The sequence below is a fragment of the Pseudophryne corroboree genome, chromosome 4, assembly GCF_028390025.1.
Source record: "Pseudophryne corroboree isolate aPseCor3 chromosome 4, aPseCor3.hap2, whole genome shotgun sequence".
NCBI classification, from domain to species: domain Eukaryota; kingdom Metazoa; phylum Chordata; class Amphibia; order Anura; family Myobatrachidae; genus Pseudophryne; species Pseudophryne corroboree.
The window spans coordinates 523,200,172-523,218,982 of record NC_086447.1 but is presented as its reverse complement, the minus strand read 5'-3'; the positions used below and the strand labels follow the sequence as shown (position 1 = coordinate 523,218,982).

The window sequence follows — 18,811 nt, the reverse complement described above, 5'->3', positions numbered from 1 at the left end:
GCCAGTGCTCTATACATCTCTATGTACTGTAGGGTGCGTGCATGGACCAACTTTGATGCTCCAAACAGAACTGCTATTGTCCAAAAGGTGCCTTTTCAGACAGCTTGCTAGTCGATTGCAGGGGCTGGGTCAGTAATGGTGCCACCCCCAGGAGGACCATGTGCCCTGGGCAATGGTATTGCTTGCACACCCCTCCCTACGACCCAGTTGGGATACGTTTGAAAAATGGTAAGTCTCCTCTTTCAAATGATGTGGCCACTTAGCAACTTCTGTCTGGTGATAACCTGTGAAAATGATGTTTTCCATATTTCTTTATTTATTTATTTATTTATTTATTTATTACCAGCTACTTATATAGCAGACACATATTTGCCCCTGTACCCCAGACTAATTGACAGGCTGCAGGTGTTTGGCAGTGGTATTGGCGGAGCTGGGCTGTAATCCTGAAAATGGGGGCATGTTGACCTAATTTTCTAGTAGTGGCAACTGGCAAGGCCAGGGTCTGTGTCTTCATTGCAGATTTCCTGACCCCAGCAGTGTGAACAGCCCAGCCATCCTGCATAATCTAAGGGTTACTCACATGGACAATGTTCAGGCAAGTGAAGCAATGCTGTATCTTCACACAAGCATGTAGGAGGCGTCTATTTATACAGTACTCTTCCTGCTGCTTTTGCATATTTTTGTACAGCAGCTGCCTCTAAAGACGCATCTCTGAATCAGGCCCACTGTGATCACATGCACACAGCTGATTTGCTGAGTAGATTTCTCTTGAGTGGAGGTGATGGAGGACACTGTGGGCCTAATTCAGACCTGGGGGGTAATTCAGATCTGATCGCAGCAGCAAATTTGTTGGCTAATGGGCAAAACCATGTGCACTGCAGGGGGTGGGGGGCAGATATAACGTGCAGAGAGAGTTTGGTTTGGGTGGGTTATATTGTTTCTGTGCAGGGTAAATACTGGCTGTTTTATTTTTACACTCCAATTTAGATTTCAGATTGAACACACCCTCACCAGCAGTGCACATAGTTTTGCCCATTAAAGAAAGACTTTACTTTTGCGATCAGGTCTGAATTTGGCCCTGTGTCAGGTTCTGTTACTGAGTCCTTGTGTCTCACTTCTGTAAAGTGACAATGGACACGTAAAAATCATCATAATAGGATAGTGGACAGATCTTCTTCTTCCTCATCAGAGCAGTTAGTTATTGATAGGAAAAAACTCTTGACTCAAATCATTTTGATTTAGTGTGGTAGGGAGGTTGGGTTTTGTGAAATCTTTTGGTGGAAATAAATCCAATAACATTTACTTGTACTACAAAACAGTTTACTCAATAGCCATGGAACCAAAACAACCCTACATGATATGTAACCGATTGTCAGGTGCCTGCTGGCACTTTAAACTAATATCTAGGTATTTGAGGCTGATTTTTTATAACAGGGCATGGCCATAGCTAGGGTTGTGTGAGTGGTGCTGATGCACAGGGCTCTGGGGGAGTTACAATCGTTGCCCCAGGGCCCTTGCTTCTGGATAACAGGGTGATTGTAACGGCACCATGCAGCCAGTATCTCTGCTGCAACTCTGCCTGGAGCATCCAGACATGCACACTGCAGCACCCTGTACAGCCCCAGTAGCATCATGAGGATGCTCCAGGCAGAGCTGTACTTCCCGGTGCTGGTGGCCACACCCCCATGACGGAAGAGCAGGACCTCATTTGGTCAGGGGGCATGACTTGCACAGGGCACAGTGCTGTAACAGGACTGTAGCAGGGAGGGGATTTTATACCACTTGGATAAATTTCAGTTGTTATGTCTTCAATCTTGCTTTATAAAAATAACAAAATGATCACAGATAACACAGCTTTACCTTTCCGGAAAGTGCAGAGAGCATCTTCAGACAGCCATGGTTTCCAGATCTCTGCTACTGATGTATATATCTCGCTCCCTGATACAGGGAACTGATCCTGAAATACACAAAGAATGGTCACTTTTGTAACCACAGTTATTACGGGCAAAGTAGATACAGCAATCCGTAAAATAAATGTAAGCACTAGAACAAAATAGCATCCAAAAACTTTGCAGTTGTTATAAGGCAATACTATGGAAACAGCGTCAATGTACTATAACCCAAAGGGGAATAGAGATGTGTCCTCATACATTATTGCTACAGTCACACCAAACAGCCAGGTTCCATGAGACTCTGCTAGTGTCATACTGTAGTTTCTGAGGTTGAAAAAAGGCAATTTGTTCATCGAGTTTAACCTATTAGTGATCTCCTGCACTGTATTATTTTTAGGACAATTTTATCTGTAGTGAATGCTGACCATTATGTTTATTCTTCTTTTTTTTTCTATAGCGCGTGACTACACACCATAACCCTGTATATCCTTATCCATTAGGAATTTATCTAGCCCATTCTTAAAAGTAGTGACGGAATTCGCCATTACTACTCTCAGGCAGGTAATTCCAAATACGTATTGTCCTAACAGTGAAGAAACCTTTATGTCTCTCTGTGCGAAATCTCCTTCCCTCTAACCTAAGCGGATGTCCATGCGTCCTCTGTGTTGATCTTGCCAAAAACAAATCCCCTGCAAGCTCTGTGTATTGTCCACTTACATATTTGTAAATGTTAATCATGTCCCCTCTTTATCTCCTCTTTTCCAGTGTAACCATGCCTAGATTAGGAAGCCTTTCCTCTATTCTAGCGTCTCCATCCCCTTAATCAATTTGGTCGCACGTCTCTGAACCTTTTTTAGTTTCAGGATATCTTTTTTGTAGTATGGTGCCCAAAACTGTGCACAGTATTTGAGATGTCGCCCCACAAGTGATTTATATAATGGGATTACAATACTCTCATCCCTTGCATCAATTCCCCATTTTATGCATGCTAATACGTTGTTAGCCTTATTTGCAGCAATCCTACTTTGGGTACTACTGCCGAGTTTATTGTCTATATGAACACCTAAATCTTTTTCCAGTACAGAATCCACTAGTTTTTCCCCATTTAGTATGTAGGTAGTATTTTTGTTCTTGCTACCAAAGTGCATTACCTTACACTTGCCTATATTGCACCTCATTCTCCATTTTGCAGCCCATGCTTCCAGTTTAAACAGGTTGTTCTGAAGAGACTCAGTATCCCCCTCCGAATTTATAATCTTACACAGTTTGGTATCGTCTGCAAAAATGGACACCATGCTCTGTAGACCTACCTCTAGATCATTTATGAAAATGTTGAACAATAGTGGTCCCAGTACAGACCCTTCTGGCATGTCACTTTGTACTTCAGTCCAATTTGAAAAAGTTCCATTTACCACTACTCGCTGCTCCCTATTATCCAGCCAATTTCTAACCCAAGTGCATATTGTGCTCCCTAACCCCAGTTCTTGTAGGTTATAGATAAGTCTCATGTGCAGTACTGTATCGAAAGCTTTAGCAAAGTCTAAAAAGATTACATCCACCTCCTTGTCCTGATCTAGGTTAGCGCTGTCTAGTTTGTTTGACATGATCTGTCCTTCACAAATCCATGTTGATTCCTATTAATAACCTTATTGGCTTCCAGGAACTTCTGTATTCTATCCCTTAAAATACCTTCCAGTATGTTCCCCACTATAGATGTAAGGGTCACTGGTCTATAATTAACCGGTTCAGATTTACTTCCCTCTTTTGAATATCGGCACCACTTCCGCTATACGCCAGCTTTGAGAACCAAGATAGCGGACTTGCTGGTTCAGAGTGTAGTTCCATGAGAACCCTCGGGTGAATTCCGTTGGGACCAGGTGATTTATTAATCTTATTTTTTATAAGCAGGCGCAGACTACTTCCTCATTTAAACAAGCACTTAACATTGGAACATTATCATTGCTGAGGTTATGCGTTAATTCCGCCATCTGGTCACTTGTGAATACTGATGAGAAAAACTCATTTAATTTTTCCGCTATGTTAATATTGTCTTTGATTTAGATGCCCTACTTGTCCTTTAAAGGGCCTATACTCTCCTTCTTTAGTCTTTTGCTGTTGATGTATTTAAAAAACTTTTTGGGGTTTGATTTACTTCCCTTTGCTACTAGATTTCCAATATCTATTTTAGCTGCTCGTATTTCTTTTTTGCAAATTTTGTTACAATCCTTATAGTACTGGAATGACTCCACTTTCCTGTCTGATTTATATTTTTTGAACGCTAGCCTCTTTTTGCCCATTAGTTCCTTAATCTTTTTGTTAAGCCACATTGGTTTGGAATTATTACTCCTTCGTTTGCTGCCCATGGGAATGAATTGACAAGTATAGTTAGCGAGCAGCGTTTTTAATACCTCCCATTTCTCCTTAGTATTCTTTCCTTGAAACAAAATTTCCCCTTTCAATGCCCCTTAAAGCTTCCCTCATCATATCAAAGTTGGCTTTGATAAAGTTTAGAGTCCTAGTTGAGCCTATGTAGGGCTGCTTGTGAGAACTGTTATTGAATGTGACCATATTGTGGTCACTGTTTCCCATAAGCTCCCATGTGTCTTTTTTTCTGAAATTCATCTTAGTTGCAAGAGCAACCCGATGTGGCTAGGGTGAACCAGGAGCCTGTGCTGATTAATCTAATATGCGGCACCCGTATACAGTATCTGTGTGCAACTGAGTCTCTGAATCTGTATACGAAGTGCTACAATGTAGCAGTCGCCACTTTTTCCATTGTGCTCCATATACAGACTTAGTCACACAAATATAGAAGTATCATATATCAAATTAATCAGCACAGGCTCTTGGTGCATCCTGGTCACATCACATTGTGACTAATACCCCTTTTCCACTGTAGCACGGGTCGCAGCCGTGTCGCCTGACACGGCTGCGACCCGTGCTACAGCCCCCTTTCACACAGCGCTCACCAACCCGGCATATTGCCGGGTCGGTGACGCTGCTAGTGACGCGGCAGGGGCGGCGCTGGTAGATCACATGATCTCCCAGCGCCGCCCTCCTATACACTGTGAACGGGCGACACGGCTCCCATTCACACTACACAGCTTACCGGGTTGAACACGTGTTCAACCCGGCAAGCGTAGGATTCCCGGATCACTTGATCCATGAATTTGCAGGGGGACCCTTTTCCACTAGGGAAAAACACGGGTAAATGCGCGCCCCCATGCATTTACCCGTGTTTTAAAAGCTAGTGGAAAAGGGGTATAAGACACATTTCCAGCCAAAAAAGGACAACACTGGCAGAGTTGCTCGGGACCTGGCGTCTCACTCTCGCCTGGCATCTCACGCTGCGTGGTGTATTGAAGCTAGACGTAAAAGAAGACATTTGTATTAGTATTTATCAATATTTTGATCTGGATGGATTTCTGTCTGGCACAGTAAGTGACCTGACAGCTTAGCAACACCTGACACACTTAGTGCTGCCATTGGTGCCTATGGCAGCGTGAAAATCATGCTTTAACATGATAGCGCTGTCAACTAAACAACAGAGAAAATTTCCATTAGTGTTAAAAATTACTGTTTAAATGAAATAGAAAAGAACTTCCGTTACTGGTTCAGTACAGTAGTGTTTGGTATATTATGTCAAAAGTGACCATGAGAATGTGGACATGGAGCTTAATTCAGTAAGGATTGCAGATACCGCTTTACAGCAGAATCTGCAATTCTTTCAATCGCATGCTGGGGGCTGTCCATCGCAGGGAAAGGCCGCCCATAATGCAACCCGCCACACACCCACTGCGATCATGCCCTAATTGCGATTGTAATGCATGGTCGCAGAAACTATGGAAGCATCCTGCCGGCACAGCCTGGCTGCAATGGCAGGAGTCTCACCACCATTTTTTAGATCGGAGCGGCTGCCGCCTCGAAAACACAGCTGACATGCCCTTGATTCTCCCTGGCGCTGGCCCAGAAAATGCTCGGTCGTTGCTCCGCGAACGCCTCTGTCTGTCTATCAGGCAGAGGTTTTCGCAGTTAATGCGGGCCGACCGCATTAGCTGCACGTGCAGGATGGGACCTGCACATGCGCATGTGGGTCCCATCACTGAAATTGCAGTCGCATCATCTTTGCAATGCGACCTGAATTAGGCACATGGTCATAATGTCAACAATGCTGTTTTCAGGTATGCCCACTGACCCTATCCCCTAAACCTAACCCTAATTTCCACATTTCACTATGTTGCCATTTTGGCCAGGACAGTTTTCAGGTGTCACATGTTAGATATTGACATTTTAACAATGAAGACATCATAACTGTCACCATTCTTTTGTCAACATTATGAATGTTAAGATACTAAAATAGTGTTTAGTGGCTCAGCTGCCTGCTTTCAGTATGATAGAAACAATCTGACACCACCATGCAGTTCTACAGTGCACTGTAATGTTTTAGAATTCACAGCACATTTAAATAAACAATACTATGCTATGAAAATAGCACATACGAGTGTGTTAGGCAGGAAGGTACATGAAAATGTTCCACCAACACTGAAGTCACTGAATAATCAGGTGCTAATAAAAGGGAGATTGGAATGATAGCAATAATTAATGTTACTGATTTATCCATGTTAGGGGTTTAATAGACAATACAGGGTCTTATTCAGTGAGGGACACAGTGCATACAGCACACAGCAGCTTCTGTCATCCGCTGTTACAGTCATGCTGCTGCTTCAGAGATGCGAGCAACAATGTAGGACTTGTTCTGCACATGCGCAGTCCACCTGCCATCGTAGTACACAAACCATCAGGCTTGCGTACTATTCTAAATCAGGCTATATACCTTTGTTCTCTGCAATGGCGGATTTTCCTATGGGCTGCAGCCCCCACAGTAAAATCCGCCACTACAGGGAGTGAGCCAGCTGCAGTTTGTGACTGCACTGACTACACAGTGACTGGCAGTGATGACTACTTTTAGTAGTCCTACCTGTCAGTCAACCCCAGTACAGGCAGTCCCATTGGGAGGTGTCTCTTCCTTCTGGGACTGCTAGACCGTGTTGATCGCCTGACAGCGATCGGCGCATGCGCAGTCAAGCGGTGGCTTGACTGCACATGTGCAAACTCCGGCATTTATGGACTGCAGCCAATACAGTCCTTAGAAGCCGGAGTTTGCGCATACGCAGTCAAGCCGCCACTTGACTGCGCATGTGCAGACCCGGGACCCAGCCGGCGGCAGCAACAGTGGCTCTCTCGCCTCCTCGGGGCCCGGCCAGCAGCAGCAGCGGCTCCTCCCTCTACCCACGGCAGCCCCCCTCCTCTTAAAAGGTAGTAGCCACCACTGGTTCCCTGTAATACAAGTCAAACCCATTTTGTATTGACAAATTTGACAGAGATGGTGAATGGACACCTTTATTGTACAACTACAAGCAATGTTGACATGCCAAGCAACAGTACTGATGCTAGCAGTTCTATAAATGAGTGTGTAGGTTATATATTAGCAATGTGGAATTGCACAGTAGCATGTCACAACTAGTCATACATTCTCATCTAATATGTTTATTAGCCTTCAAAGCTAATTACTGATTGAATGTATGTAACATTGCAGGACTCAGCCAGAAGCATACTGAACATTCAGCTGACCACCCAAAAATAGGCCCCTTCTCACTATCTGGTAATTCCAGCACAATGTATGATGGAGGCATGGCCACAAGAAAAATGTATTATCAGCTTTTCCACTAGTAAAATAGTCACAGTCCTTATTCTAATACGTTGCAAGAAGACAAGATACCTGGGGCCAGTAGTCATGGTTGCCAAGTGCTGGAAAAACAAGCATGTCGGGTAAGAGGTTGCGAATGGTAGAAGTCATATTCCTGATGACCTCTATTACCATTTTTGTTGATAGTTCATTTACAGGAACATGTGGAGGACTATCCCTGTGGAAGAGACATGGAATATACATTTACCTATAGTAGGTGCAGATTTACAGTGTCATTGCATGTAACAAGGCTATTAATGTGCATATTTAAGGTTCTGTTTATTAAATAGCCCAAAAAGTCCAATTTTCTATTGTAGCGATAGAAAATATTTTAGTGCTTATTTATAAACATAACACATGCCCGGCTCAATGGCCTACGGGGCTCCATACTGATCATTTATGCCCAAGTATTGAAAGGTGACATGTGGGCAGTACAGCTGGATGCCCAGTCTCTGGCTTCCAGGTACAAATTTGTTAAATCTAAAAACATTGATGAACAAAAATGTATAAATAATGTGTGCTAAATAAAAGCAATAGGGGGAGATAAATCAAACCTTGTAAAGATGACAGGTCAAGTTGCCCATAGAAACCAATCGATTTCTAGCCATCATTTTATAGCATGTTCTTGGTAAATGATTGCTAGAAGCTGGTTGATATGTGCAACTTCTCCACTTGTCCCCTTAGAATGTTTGATACACCTCCCACTTAGTCTGTTATCTGCAAGAAAGGCAACTCCATGGCCCTCATTCCGAGTTGATCGCTAGCTGCTTTTGTACGCAGCGCAGCGAATAGGTGAAAAAGCGGCACTTCTGTGCATGCGCATGGTGCGCAGTGCGCACGCGCGTCGTACTTTCACAAAAGCCGATGTAGTTTCACACAAGGTCTAGCGACGCTTTTCAGTCGCACTGCTGGCCGCAGAGTGATTGACAGGAAGTGGGCGTTTCTGGTAGGTAACTGACCGTTTTCGGGGAGTGTGTGTAAAAACGCAGGCGTGCCGGGAAAAAAACGCAGGAGTGGCTGGGGAAACGTAGGCGTGGCTGGCCGAACGTAGGGCGTGTTTGTGACGTCAAACCAGGAACGAAACAGTCTGAAGTGATCGCTAGCTAGGAGTAAGTCTCAAGATACTCAGAAACTGCACAATCTTTTTTTGTAGCAATGCTGCAATCCTTTCGGTCGCACTTCTGCTAAGCTAAGATACACTCCCAGAGGGCAGCGGCCTAGCGTTTGCACTGCTGCTAAAAGCAGCTAATGAGCGATCAACTCGGAATGAGGGCCAATATCCTTGTACTTTTCATGATAGAACTTTCTGTTAAAGGCACACTTACCCTAATTTTATTCCATTTGTATTTGTCTAATGAAAACAATAAGAGATATATGTACAGCTATATTCTAGTTACAGGGCATTTACCAGTAATTAGAAAGTCTGTTAAGTTACCCAAACACTGTGATCCAGATGCTAAGAGCCCAAGAACCAAATGACAGGATCTCAGTGACCAAACTACATGAGGTCTAGCTGCAAACAGGAAACACTTCTGGAACCTGCTAATGAGGTCAGACAATGGCCACAAACACGAGCGCACAGTCATCTTGTGACTGGATTTTCCAACATGTCTGAAAATGATCATGCATTACTGCCACTGGTGTTTCTATAATGGGTGCAGTCTGTGCGGTGCACACGGGCCCCTGAGTCCAGATGGGGCCCCCACCGCACACACTGCACCCATTTTTAAAATACTCACCCCTCCGAAGTCCAGCGCCGCCATCCGCAGCGCCGTTAGAACACAGTGAAAATAGACCAGCGCCCATTTTCACGGAGTTCTGCGCATACGCAGTAGAGAGGTCTCAGGGAGAGTCTGAGCCCTCTATTGCTCAGACTCTACAGTGCTCCGGGCAGAGAGGTGGGGGCCCAACAGAGGTGGCTGAACACGGGTCTCCTCCTCACTTAAAACGCCCCTGATTACTGTAATGAGCCCTACACACATACCGAACTGCCGCCGAGCTGCCCAACGACGGATACGGCCCACGGGCGACCCGGCGGCGGGGGGGAGGTGACGGGTGAAGTGAAGTTTCTTCACTTCCCCCATCACCCGGCTCCATAGCACTGCACGCTAATATGGACAATCTCGTTCATATTGGCCTGCATGCATAAGCGACGGGGCACCAACGATTAACGAGCACGGGGCCACACATTGTTAATCGTTGGTGCCTACACACAGAACTATATGAACGAGTTCTCGTTCATTTTTGAACGAGAACGTTCATATCGTTCTGTTTTATCTGCCAGTGTGTAGGGCCCATAAGAATTGGAATACACCACAGCCGCCATGCAATGTATGGGGACATTGTTGTGGTGCTCCATATCAAGCTTTGAAAGACAACGTTTTTGGAGCTTGGCTCCAACAGCTAATACCAATTCAGAGAGCATTAGCTTGGTCATTCTATGGAATAAGCTCTCTAAGGGGGTCATTCCTAGTTGATCGCACGTAGCAACTTTTTGTTGCCCGTGCGATCAACTAGACGTCACCTATGTGGGGAGTATATTTCTGCATAGCAGGGCTGCGAACGTTTGTGCAGCCCTGCTGTGCAAAAAAAGTTTCCTGTAAAAGAAGACCAGGGTAAGACTTACTTACCCTGTGCGATCGATCCAGCGATGCAGGTCCTGGAATTGATGTCAGATATCCGCCCTCCAAACGCCTGGACACGCCTGCGTTGGACTCACCTCTTCCCGAAAATGGTTTGTTGCTGCCCGGTTCCGCCTTCCTCCTGGCAATCTTCTTGCGGTCGCCGCTGCGACCGCTTTCCTCGCTAGCGGTGTCGCTGCCTGGCCGGCACCGGGCAACGACGCGCCTGCGCAATGCGGCCACCGCGCATGCGCAGTTCCAACCCGATCTCATGGCTGCGAGGAAACGCAGCGTGCGCTCGACTCGGAATGACCCCCTAACTGCAGAGGCTTCCATGAAAGGTTATTATTAGCAGTGAAAGTCAGATTTTAGGCTTCACAGAGTCAGTTGCTTATCAGCACAGATATTCCAACTAGGGGGTAATGATAAACAGCCTTAAATCTTATTTGATTAATTAGGCTCCTATGTCTGCAGGAACAAAACAGAGGGCATACAGAGTAAAGAAAGATATAGCCCTAAAGGTTGTATGCATTCATTCCAGAGGGGAAAGCAAGATGGGGACTTACCCAGTCCAAATCATGAATTCAACTTTTTGTTTTGAGTCCTTTATAAACTGAATTGCTGATAATATCAGTCCATACGGGGCGTCACACATGAAGTCTCCATAAATTCCTGGGTTTGAGGCATTGACACCCTTAGAGGACAAACACACTTTGGTGTGATCATCGGTTAAGTGATATGAGAAATCTAAATGGAGGTCTGAAATATGCCAAAACTGCCCTAAATATAAAACAAAGAAAAATAAAAGTTGAAGTGTAGTTGGAACAAATAAAAAATCAAACAATGGTTTCAAGAACACACTATTGAAAAAGTTGTAAATTGTTACACAAAGGTTTTGCACCATATACAGTACCAACATACCCATGTTACATGTAATAATCTGCCTGGCAGTAAGGCTTGAAACTACACTGTTTTTTGCATATAGCTCTTGATTTGTGCTTAAAATTTCAGTTAACATTTTATTGAGAGTAAAGGACTTTTGATGTGATACTGTTTGGCCTCGAGTCCAGTCTAATTTATATACAGGCTGTTTCAACTTTCCATAAATAAAACAAATGTAGGGAACATTTATGGTGCTCTATAAATTCAGTCCTCTGAGACCGTTTAGGTTTAGCATAGTATGGGAATTTATGTTTAACGTGCTGTTGCAGGCGGACACTTAGGGGCCTATTTACTAAGGTCAGCATTTGTGCCACATTAATTGACATCTGCTATTACCATTATTCACAGCAAAAACAAACTAATTAATGTGATGATTTATCATTTCAGTCTTGAATGTAGAAAATACTTGCTTATTAAATAGCCTCAATACTATAAAGGTGTCTTAAACATGTAGAAACAGTAATTTCCACAAGATTTAGTATTAATAATTAGACACCTTACATTGAGTCTGATTCAGTAAGGATTGCAAACTCTGCAAAGTAGCAGAATTTGCAATCCTTGTGAACGCTTGCTGGGGGCCGCCCATCACAGGGCAAGGCCACCCAGCATGCTGACCGCCGCTCCCCTACTTGATTAAGCAGAAATTGCGATCGCATTGCAATTTTTGCTTCAATGTAGAAATTAGGGTAGCCTCCTCCTGGCACAGCTTGGCTGCGCCCGCAGGAGACCGGCCGCCATCTTTCTGATCGTGGCGGCTGCATGTGACATCACTGCATTCTGTCTCTCCTGGAGACGGTCATTTTGTGAGCTTTCTCCCCTATTGGGAGCTTTTTTGGTTTTAAGGTTCACTGTTTGATGGACAGCTTTGAAGAATCCATCTAGAGTGAGTGGTACTCCAGAGCCTCATTACTCAAATTGTAATGTTTTTCCCATATATTTGTCTGGTGAATAGAATATTACCACAAGGTGGCACTCACAAGCTTTTTTGCACATTAAGCACCGTAGCACTTTTTTGCGTGCAAGCACAGTCACTTTATATTATGAAGTGCATCTGATTGATATAATGTCTCCATCCTCTACTTATGTAAAATATCATAAAATGTTTGAGCGATTGTGGGAGGAGGAGGCTATGAGGAAGACCTTGTGTAAAGATACAACCTTGTGTAAAGATACAACAACTGGAAAGACCTTGTGTAAAGATACAACAAGCTGATTTCTTCCTATGTTTGGTACGCATATTTTATTATCAATTTTGGATAATAGCAACAGTCACGTTTAATTGTTGAACACTGAAGGTGCAGCTGATTTACTACTAAAGAATATATATATATATATATATATATATATATATATATATATATATATATATATATATATATACAAACAGAGAACCCAGCACTCACCAAAGTAAACTCACTTATCCTCAACAATTCAATAAATAAATGATGGGGGTTTAGTTGGTGGATTGGCCAATGCACGGAAGCCTGTATACCGATTCAAGGTACCCCACCTTCATACAGGTCCTACACTATCACAGAGTCTCAAAACCTGACTACCACACTGCTGCATCATCTGCCTGCTAGATGTAATGTGTACCTGCCACAGACTTATATGGCTTTTAAAGGCACACTAGTCACCTATTGCACTGGCTCAAAGATGATTGCTAAAAAACAGCTGAGACAGGTTCAGGATAATAAAGTCCACACAGGGGTGCATGAGAAAGCTAGTGGCCACGGTTAATAAGAGCTAACCATAGATTAACCCCTTCATATACACACAGAGTAAAAACCACAGCACTCACCGCACCAGAAGCGGGGCACAGCTATGCACTTACCACTCACAGGGTGGGGTGCATGTAACACTGCACTCTCCACCACAGAAGCGGGGTACACAGCTGTACTTACCACTCACAGGGCGGGGTGCATGTAGCCCATGACCACATCGCTCTAATAAATACAAACAGAGAACCCAGCACTCACCAAAGTAAACTCACTTATCCTCAACAATTCAATAAATAAATGATGGGGGTTTAGTTGGTGGATTGGCCAATGCACGGAAGCCTGTATACCGATTCAAGGTACCCCACCTTCATACAGGTCCTACACTATCACAGAGTCTCAAAACCTGACTACCACACTGCTGCATCATCTGCCTGCTAGATGTAATGTGTACCTGCCACAGACTTATATGGCTTTTAAAGGCACACTAGTCACCTATTGCACTGGCTCAAAGATGATTGCTAAAAAACAGCTGAGACAGGTTCAGGATAATAAAGTCCACACAGGGGTGCATGAGAAAGCTAGTGGCCACGGTTAATAAGAGCTAACCATAGATTAACCCCTTCATATACACACAGAGTAAAAACCACAGCACTCACCGCACCAGAAGCGGGGCACAGCTATGCACTTACCACTCACAGGGTGGGGTGCATGTAACACTGCACTCTCCACCACAGAAGCGGGGTACACAGCTGTACTTACCACTCACAGGGCGGGGTGCATGTAGCCCATGACCACATCGCTCTAATAAATACAAACAGAGAACCCAGCACTCACCAAAGTAAACTCACTTATCCTCAACAATTCAATAAATAAATGATGGGGGTTTAGTTGGTGGATTGGCCAATGCACGGAAGCCTGTATACCGATTCAAGGTACCCCACCTTCATACAGGTCCTACACTATCACAGAGTCTCAAAACCTGACTACCACACTGCTGCATCATCTGCCTGCTAGATGTAATGTGTACCTGCCACAGACTTATATGGCTTTTAAAGGCACACTAGTCACCTATTGCACTGGCTCAAAGATGATTGCTAAAAAACAGCTGAGACAGGTTCAGGATAATAAAGTCCACACAGGGGTGCATGAGAAAGCTAGTGGCCACGGTTAATAAGAGCTAACCATAGATTAACCCCTTCATATACACACAGAGTAAAAACCACAGCACTCACCGCACCAGAAGCGGGGCACAGCTATGCACTTACCACTCACAGGGTGGGGTGCATGTAACACTGCACTCTCCACCACAGAAGCGGGGTACACAGCTGTACTTACCACTCACAGGGCGGGGTGCATGTAGCCCATGACCACATCGCTCTAATAAATACAAACAGAGAACCCAGCACTCACCAAAGTAAACTCACTTATCCTCAACAATTCAATAAATAAATGATGGGGGTTTAGTTGGTGGATTGGCCAATGCACGGAAGCCTGTATACCGATTCAAGGTACCCCACCTTCATACAGGTCCTACACTATCACAGAGTCTCAAAACCTGACTACCACACTGCTGCATCATCTGCCTGCTATATATATATGTGCGTCGTGTGTGTGTATATATATATATATATATACTGTATATATATATATATATATGTACATGTATGTATATACATATATATATATATATATATATATATATAGACACACACACGTGTATATACAGTATTTACTCACTCTTTGTCTTCCCCAGCTTCTCGTTTCATGTGTTTAAGTGTTTTTAATTTTTAAATCTTTCATTTAAGGATAATATATTGTTTGTTATGCACTTATTAGTTATGCATTCACATGTTTGGTTACTTCACAGGTTGCCGGAGACGTGATTAGTTTACGCTCCGGTTGCCATGGAGCTCCCCTGCGACGCGGCGCATCAGTGACGTCGCGGCAGTGAGACGCGGAAGTGCCTCGTAGCGGTCGACGGGCGGGTGCGCCGTGGAGCAGGTGAGTACGGTTAGGTCTGTTAATTTGGGGGGTTTTCTATGTCATATAAGCCACTTGTACACTTGTAATTTGTTTGTCTGGCCCTGAGGACGGAGAAGCTATCTCCGAAACATGTCGGCCTTTAGCCAATAAAGTCACCACGTTTATTCAGCCTGACGAGTGCCGCCTGCTTACCTCTTCTTTCTTCTTTCTATATATATATATATATATATATATATATATAGCCAAACAATCATAAGCGGCACTCACGGGACTCCTCAGATGAACGGGTCTGACACCCCGATATTCAGCAACGTTTCGGTTTGAAATAAAACCGAAACGTTGCTGAATATCGGGGTGTCGGACCCGTTCATCTGAGGAGTCCCGTGAGTGCCACTTATGATTGTTTGGCTATTTTACAGTCACAAAGCTGTTTAAGAGGGCACCGGGTGAGTTGACTTCTAAGGCACAGAGTGCCGAGTTACATATGCTCTCTCTCTCTCTCTCTATATATATATATATATATATAGATAGATAGATATATACGGAAACCCCCCTTACAAATTCTGCGTTAGCCCCTGATGTCACAAGTATCCTTTTTAACTAGGCTGTAACTAGGGATGAGCGGATTTGGAGGTCCGAGCCAGGATCCGAGCCAGGCTCGATTTTGCGCGCCTGACTCGGATTAAAACACGAGGCAAGATGTAATTATCCCGCTGTCAGATCTCGCGGGTTTTGGATTCTATAAACAGTCCCAGTGATCGGCGCCATCTTCACTCCAGACTTGGAGAGTGCACAGTAAGGACATGTTCCTTCTGTACTGTAGTTAGGAAAAGGGGCAGGAGAGATCAAAGGGGGGCAGGAGAGATCAAAGGGGGTCCGGAGAGATCAAAGAGGGGCAGGAGAGAGCAGAGGGGTTGCAGGAGAGTTGAGTTAACCTGGGGTGCTGCTTGTGTAGGTGTGCTGTCACTGTGTTAGGGATCTGCATAGTAGTGCACTACATATAGCATACTGTGGCTGTGTATATGACCAGGTGTTGTTCTCTGTCTATAAGGGGCTGTGTACTGCTGTACACTACTGCTAAATATCCTCTGTGTGTGATCCAAAGCAAAAAAATACTTTATTGGTGCGTCACTCTGACTACTATTACTGTGGCTGCTGTACACTGCTGCTATATATCCTCTTTGTGTGTGATCCAGAGCAAAAAATATATTTCTATTGGTGCGTCACTCAGTGACGAATACTAGTACTGCTGTACACTACTGCTATATATCTGTGTGTGATCCAGAGCACAAAAATATATTTCTATTGGTGTGTCACTCAGTGACAACTACAAGTACTGCCATACACTACTGCTATATATCTGTGTGTGATCCAGAGCAAAAATATATATATTTCTATTGGTGTGTCACTCAGTGACAACAACTACTGCCGTACACTACTGCTATATATCGGTGTGTGGTCCAGCGCAAAAAAATATATTTCTATTGGTGCGTCACTCAGTGACTACTAGTACTGCCATACACTACTGCTCTATATCCTCACTCAGTGTGTGAGAAATGGAGGTAAAACAAGTAAAAGATCAAGAACCACTTAGTACTACTAGTGCTGAAGCTGCTGCCACTAGTCATGACAACAATGCAATTCCATCAACGTCATCGGCTAAGGCCGATGACCAATGGCGTATAGGGCATGTAAAGTCAAAGAAGCAATATTTGAAGATGATAAAAAAAATAAAGATTAAAGTTAGCTGAAGAGAAATGTAAAATTGTCAATATGCCATTCACTACATGAAGTGGCAAGGAAAGGCTAAGGCCTTGGCCTTTGTTTATGACTGTGGTTCTGCAGCTTATAATGATAATGTAAGCCCTCCTCCCTAAAGAAGAGCTAAAAAAAAAAAACTTGTAAAGGCACAGGAACCTTCAAAAATATCACACATTCCCAAGGAGGGTTCATGTGGGTCTGTGGTTGCCCTGTCTTACCTTACTGTACCAGAAGAGGAGGCTCCTTCATCCATTTGCATGCCCTTTGCAAGTGCTGAGAGGAGCAGTGCCAGTCCACGTGCTGACATTGAGATTGAGAATGTCACTGTAGAAATACACCAGGATGAGGAAGATATTGGTGTAGCTGGCGATGAGGAGGAAGTCTGATGGTGATGTGGTTTGTTTGAATAAGGCACCAGTGGGGACAGTTGTTGGCCATGGGATTAAGAAGCCCATTGTCAAGCCTCTGTAAAATACCAAAAAATCCACCTCTTAGGTGTGGAATTATTTCTCCACAAATCCGGACAACAAGTAGCCTTTGTCAATCAATAATAAGTAGGGGTAAGGACGTTAACCACCTAGGAACAACCTCCCTTTTACGTCACTTGCAGCGCATTCATCAAAAGTTAATTTCAAGTTCAGAAACTTTGACTCGGAGTGTGACCAGTCTAGTGACACCTAGCTCCCTTTCTTCTATTGTATCCAAGTGCCTGCAATCCACACCGCCAACACCCTCATCGTCAATTTCCTCCTCAATCAGGATCGGAGGAAATCCTGTAGGCCATGTCACTGGCGTGACTAACTCCTCTCTTATCCAGGATTCCTCCAAAGGATCCTTAACTGCTATGCCTACTGATGCTGCTGCAATTGTTGCTGCTGCAGGGAACTGATCTTCATCTGAGAAGGAGAGCAGAAAGACCACTTGTACTACTGTAACAAAGCAATTGACTGTTCAACAGCCCTTTGCAAGGAAGATGAAGTATGACAGCAGTCACCCAGTTGCAAAGTGGATTACTGAGGCCATAACAACTATGCTGGTATTAGATGTGCATCCAGTATCCGCCATTAGTGCAGTGGGATTCAGACACATGATGGAGGTACTGTGTTCCCGATGTCAAATCCCATCTAGATTCCACTTCACTACACAACTTCACAAGCAATTCCCAGACTGTACAAGGACATAACAAAAAGTGTAATTAGTGCCCTCAGAAATGCCGTTGCACCCACTGTCCACTTAACCACGGACAAGTGGACAAGTGGAACAGGGCAAACATCTCACAAATGCTAACTCATTCCTAGGCAGGCTATGCTGTGTATCACCGTTTCAGTAAGAGACACACACACCGTTGAGACCCTCTTAGAGAAACTGAGGGACATCATTGCACAATGGCTTACCCCACTTGGACTCTCCCTGGGATTTGTGATATATGACAATGCCACCAATATTGTGAGAGCATTACATCATGGTGAATTCCAACACGTCCCATGTTTTGCTCATTAATTTGGTGGTGCAGAATTTAAAAAAAATGACAGGTGTGCAGGAGAAGCTGTCGGTGGCTATTTTCAACATTCAGCGACTGTGCGTTGAAGACTGGAGCACCAGCAAACACTCTTGAACTTGCCCTGCCATCAACTGAAGCAGGAGGTAGTAACGAGGTGCAATTCTACTCTCTATATGCTTGAGAGGATGGAAGAGCAGCAAAAGGCCATTCAAGCCTACACATCCACCTATGACATAGGGCAGTGGTTCTCAAACTCGGTCCTCAGGACCCCACACAGTGCATGTTTTGCAGGTAACCCATCAGGTGCACAGGTGTATTAATTACTCACTGACTCATTTTATAAGGTCCACAGGTGGAGTTAATTGTCACTTGTGATTCTGTGAGGAGACCTGCAAAACATGCACCGTGTGGGGTCCTGAGGACCGAGTTTGAGAACCTGTGACATAGGGAAATGAGTGGAAATGCACCTGACTCAAGCGCAGTGGAGAATGATTTCCATGTTGTGCAAGGTTCTCAAACACTTCAATCTTGCCACACGTGAAGTTAGTTCAGACACTGCCAGCTTGAGTCAAGTCATTCCCCTCATCAGGCTTTTGCAAAATCAGCTGCAGAAAGTGAAGGAGGAGTGGAAATGGAGCGATTCT

The 18,811-nt window shown here is 44.2% G+C and overlaps 1 protein-coding gene across 3 annotated transcripts in view; it reads right to left on the bottom strand.

The window, feature by feature from the left end:
- SMPDL3A (sphingomyelin phosphodiesterase acid like 3A) overlaps positions 1–18,811 on the bottom strand; it is an 89,004-nt gene that overhangs the window by 59,184 nt on the left and 11,009 nt on the right. For 2 of the 3 annotated variants that reach the window (XM_063917258.1, XM_063917257.1), the window contains exons 2-4: positions 10,826–11,039; positions 7,672–7,816; positions 1,861–1,957 (exon numbers count right to left, since the gene is read on the bottom strand). In XM_063917258.1, coding sequence (XP_063773328.1) covers positions 1,861–1,957; positions 7,672–7,816; positions 10,826–11,039 — 456 coding nt within the window. Of the gene's footprint in view, positions 1–1,860; positions 1,958–7,671; positions 7,817–10,825; positions 11,040–16,884; positions 17,132–18,811 lie in introns of all 3 variants that reach the window. The other variant, XM_063917259.1, reaches the window with a different exon arrangement.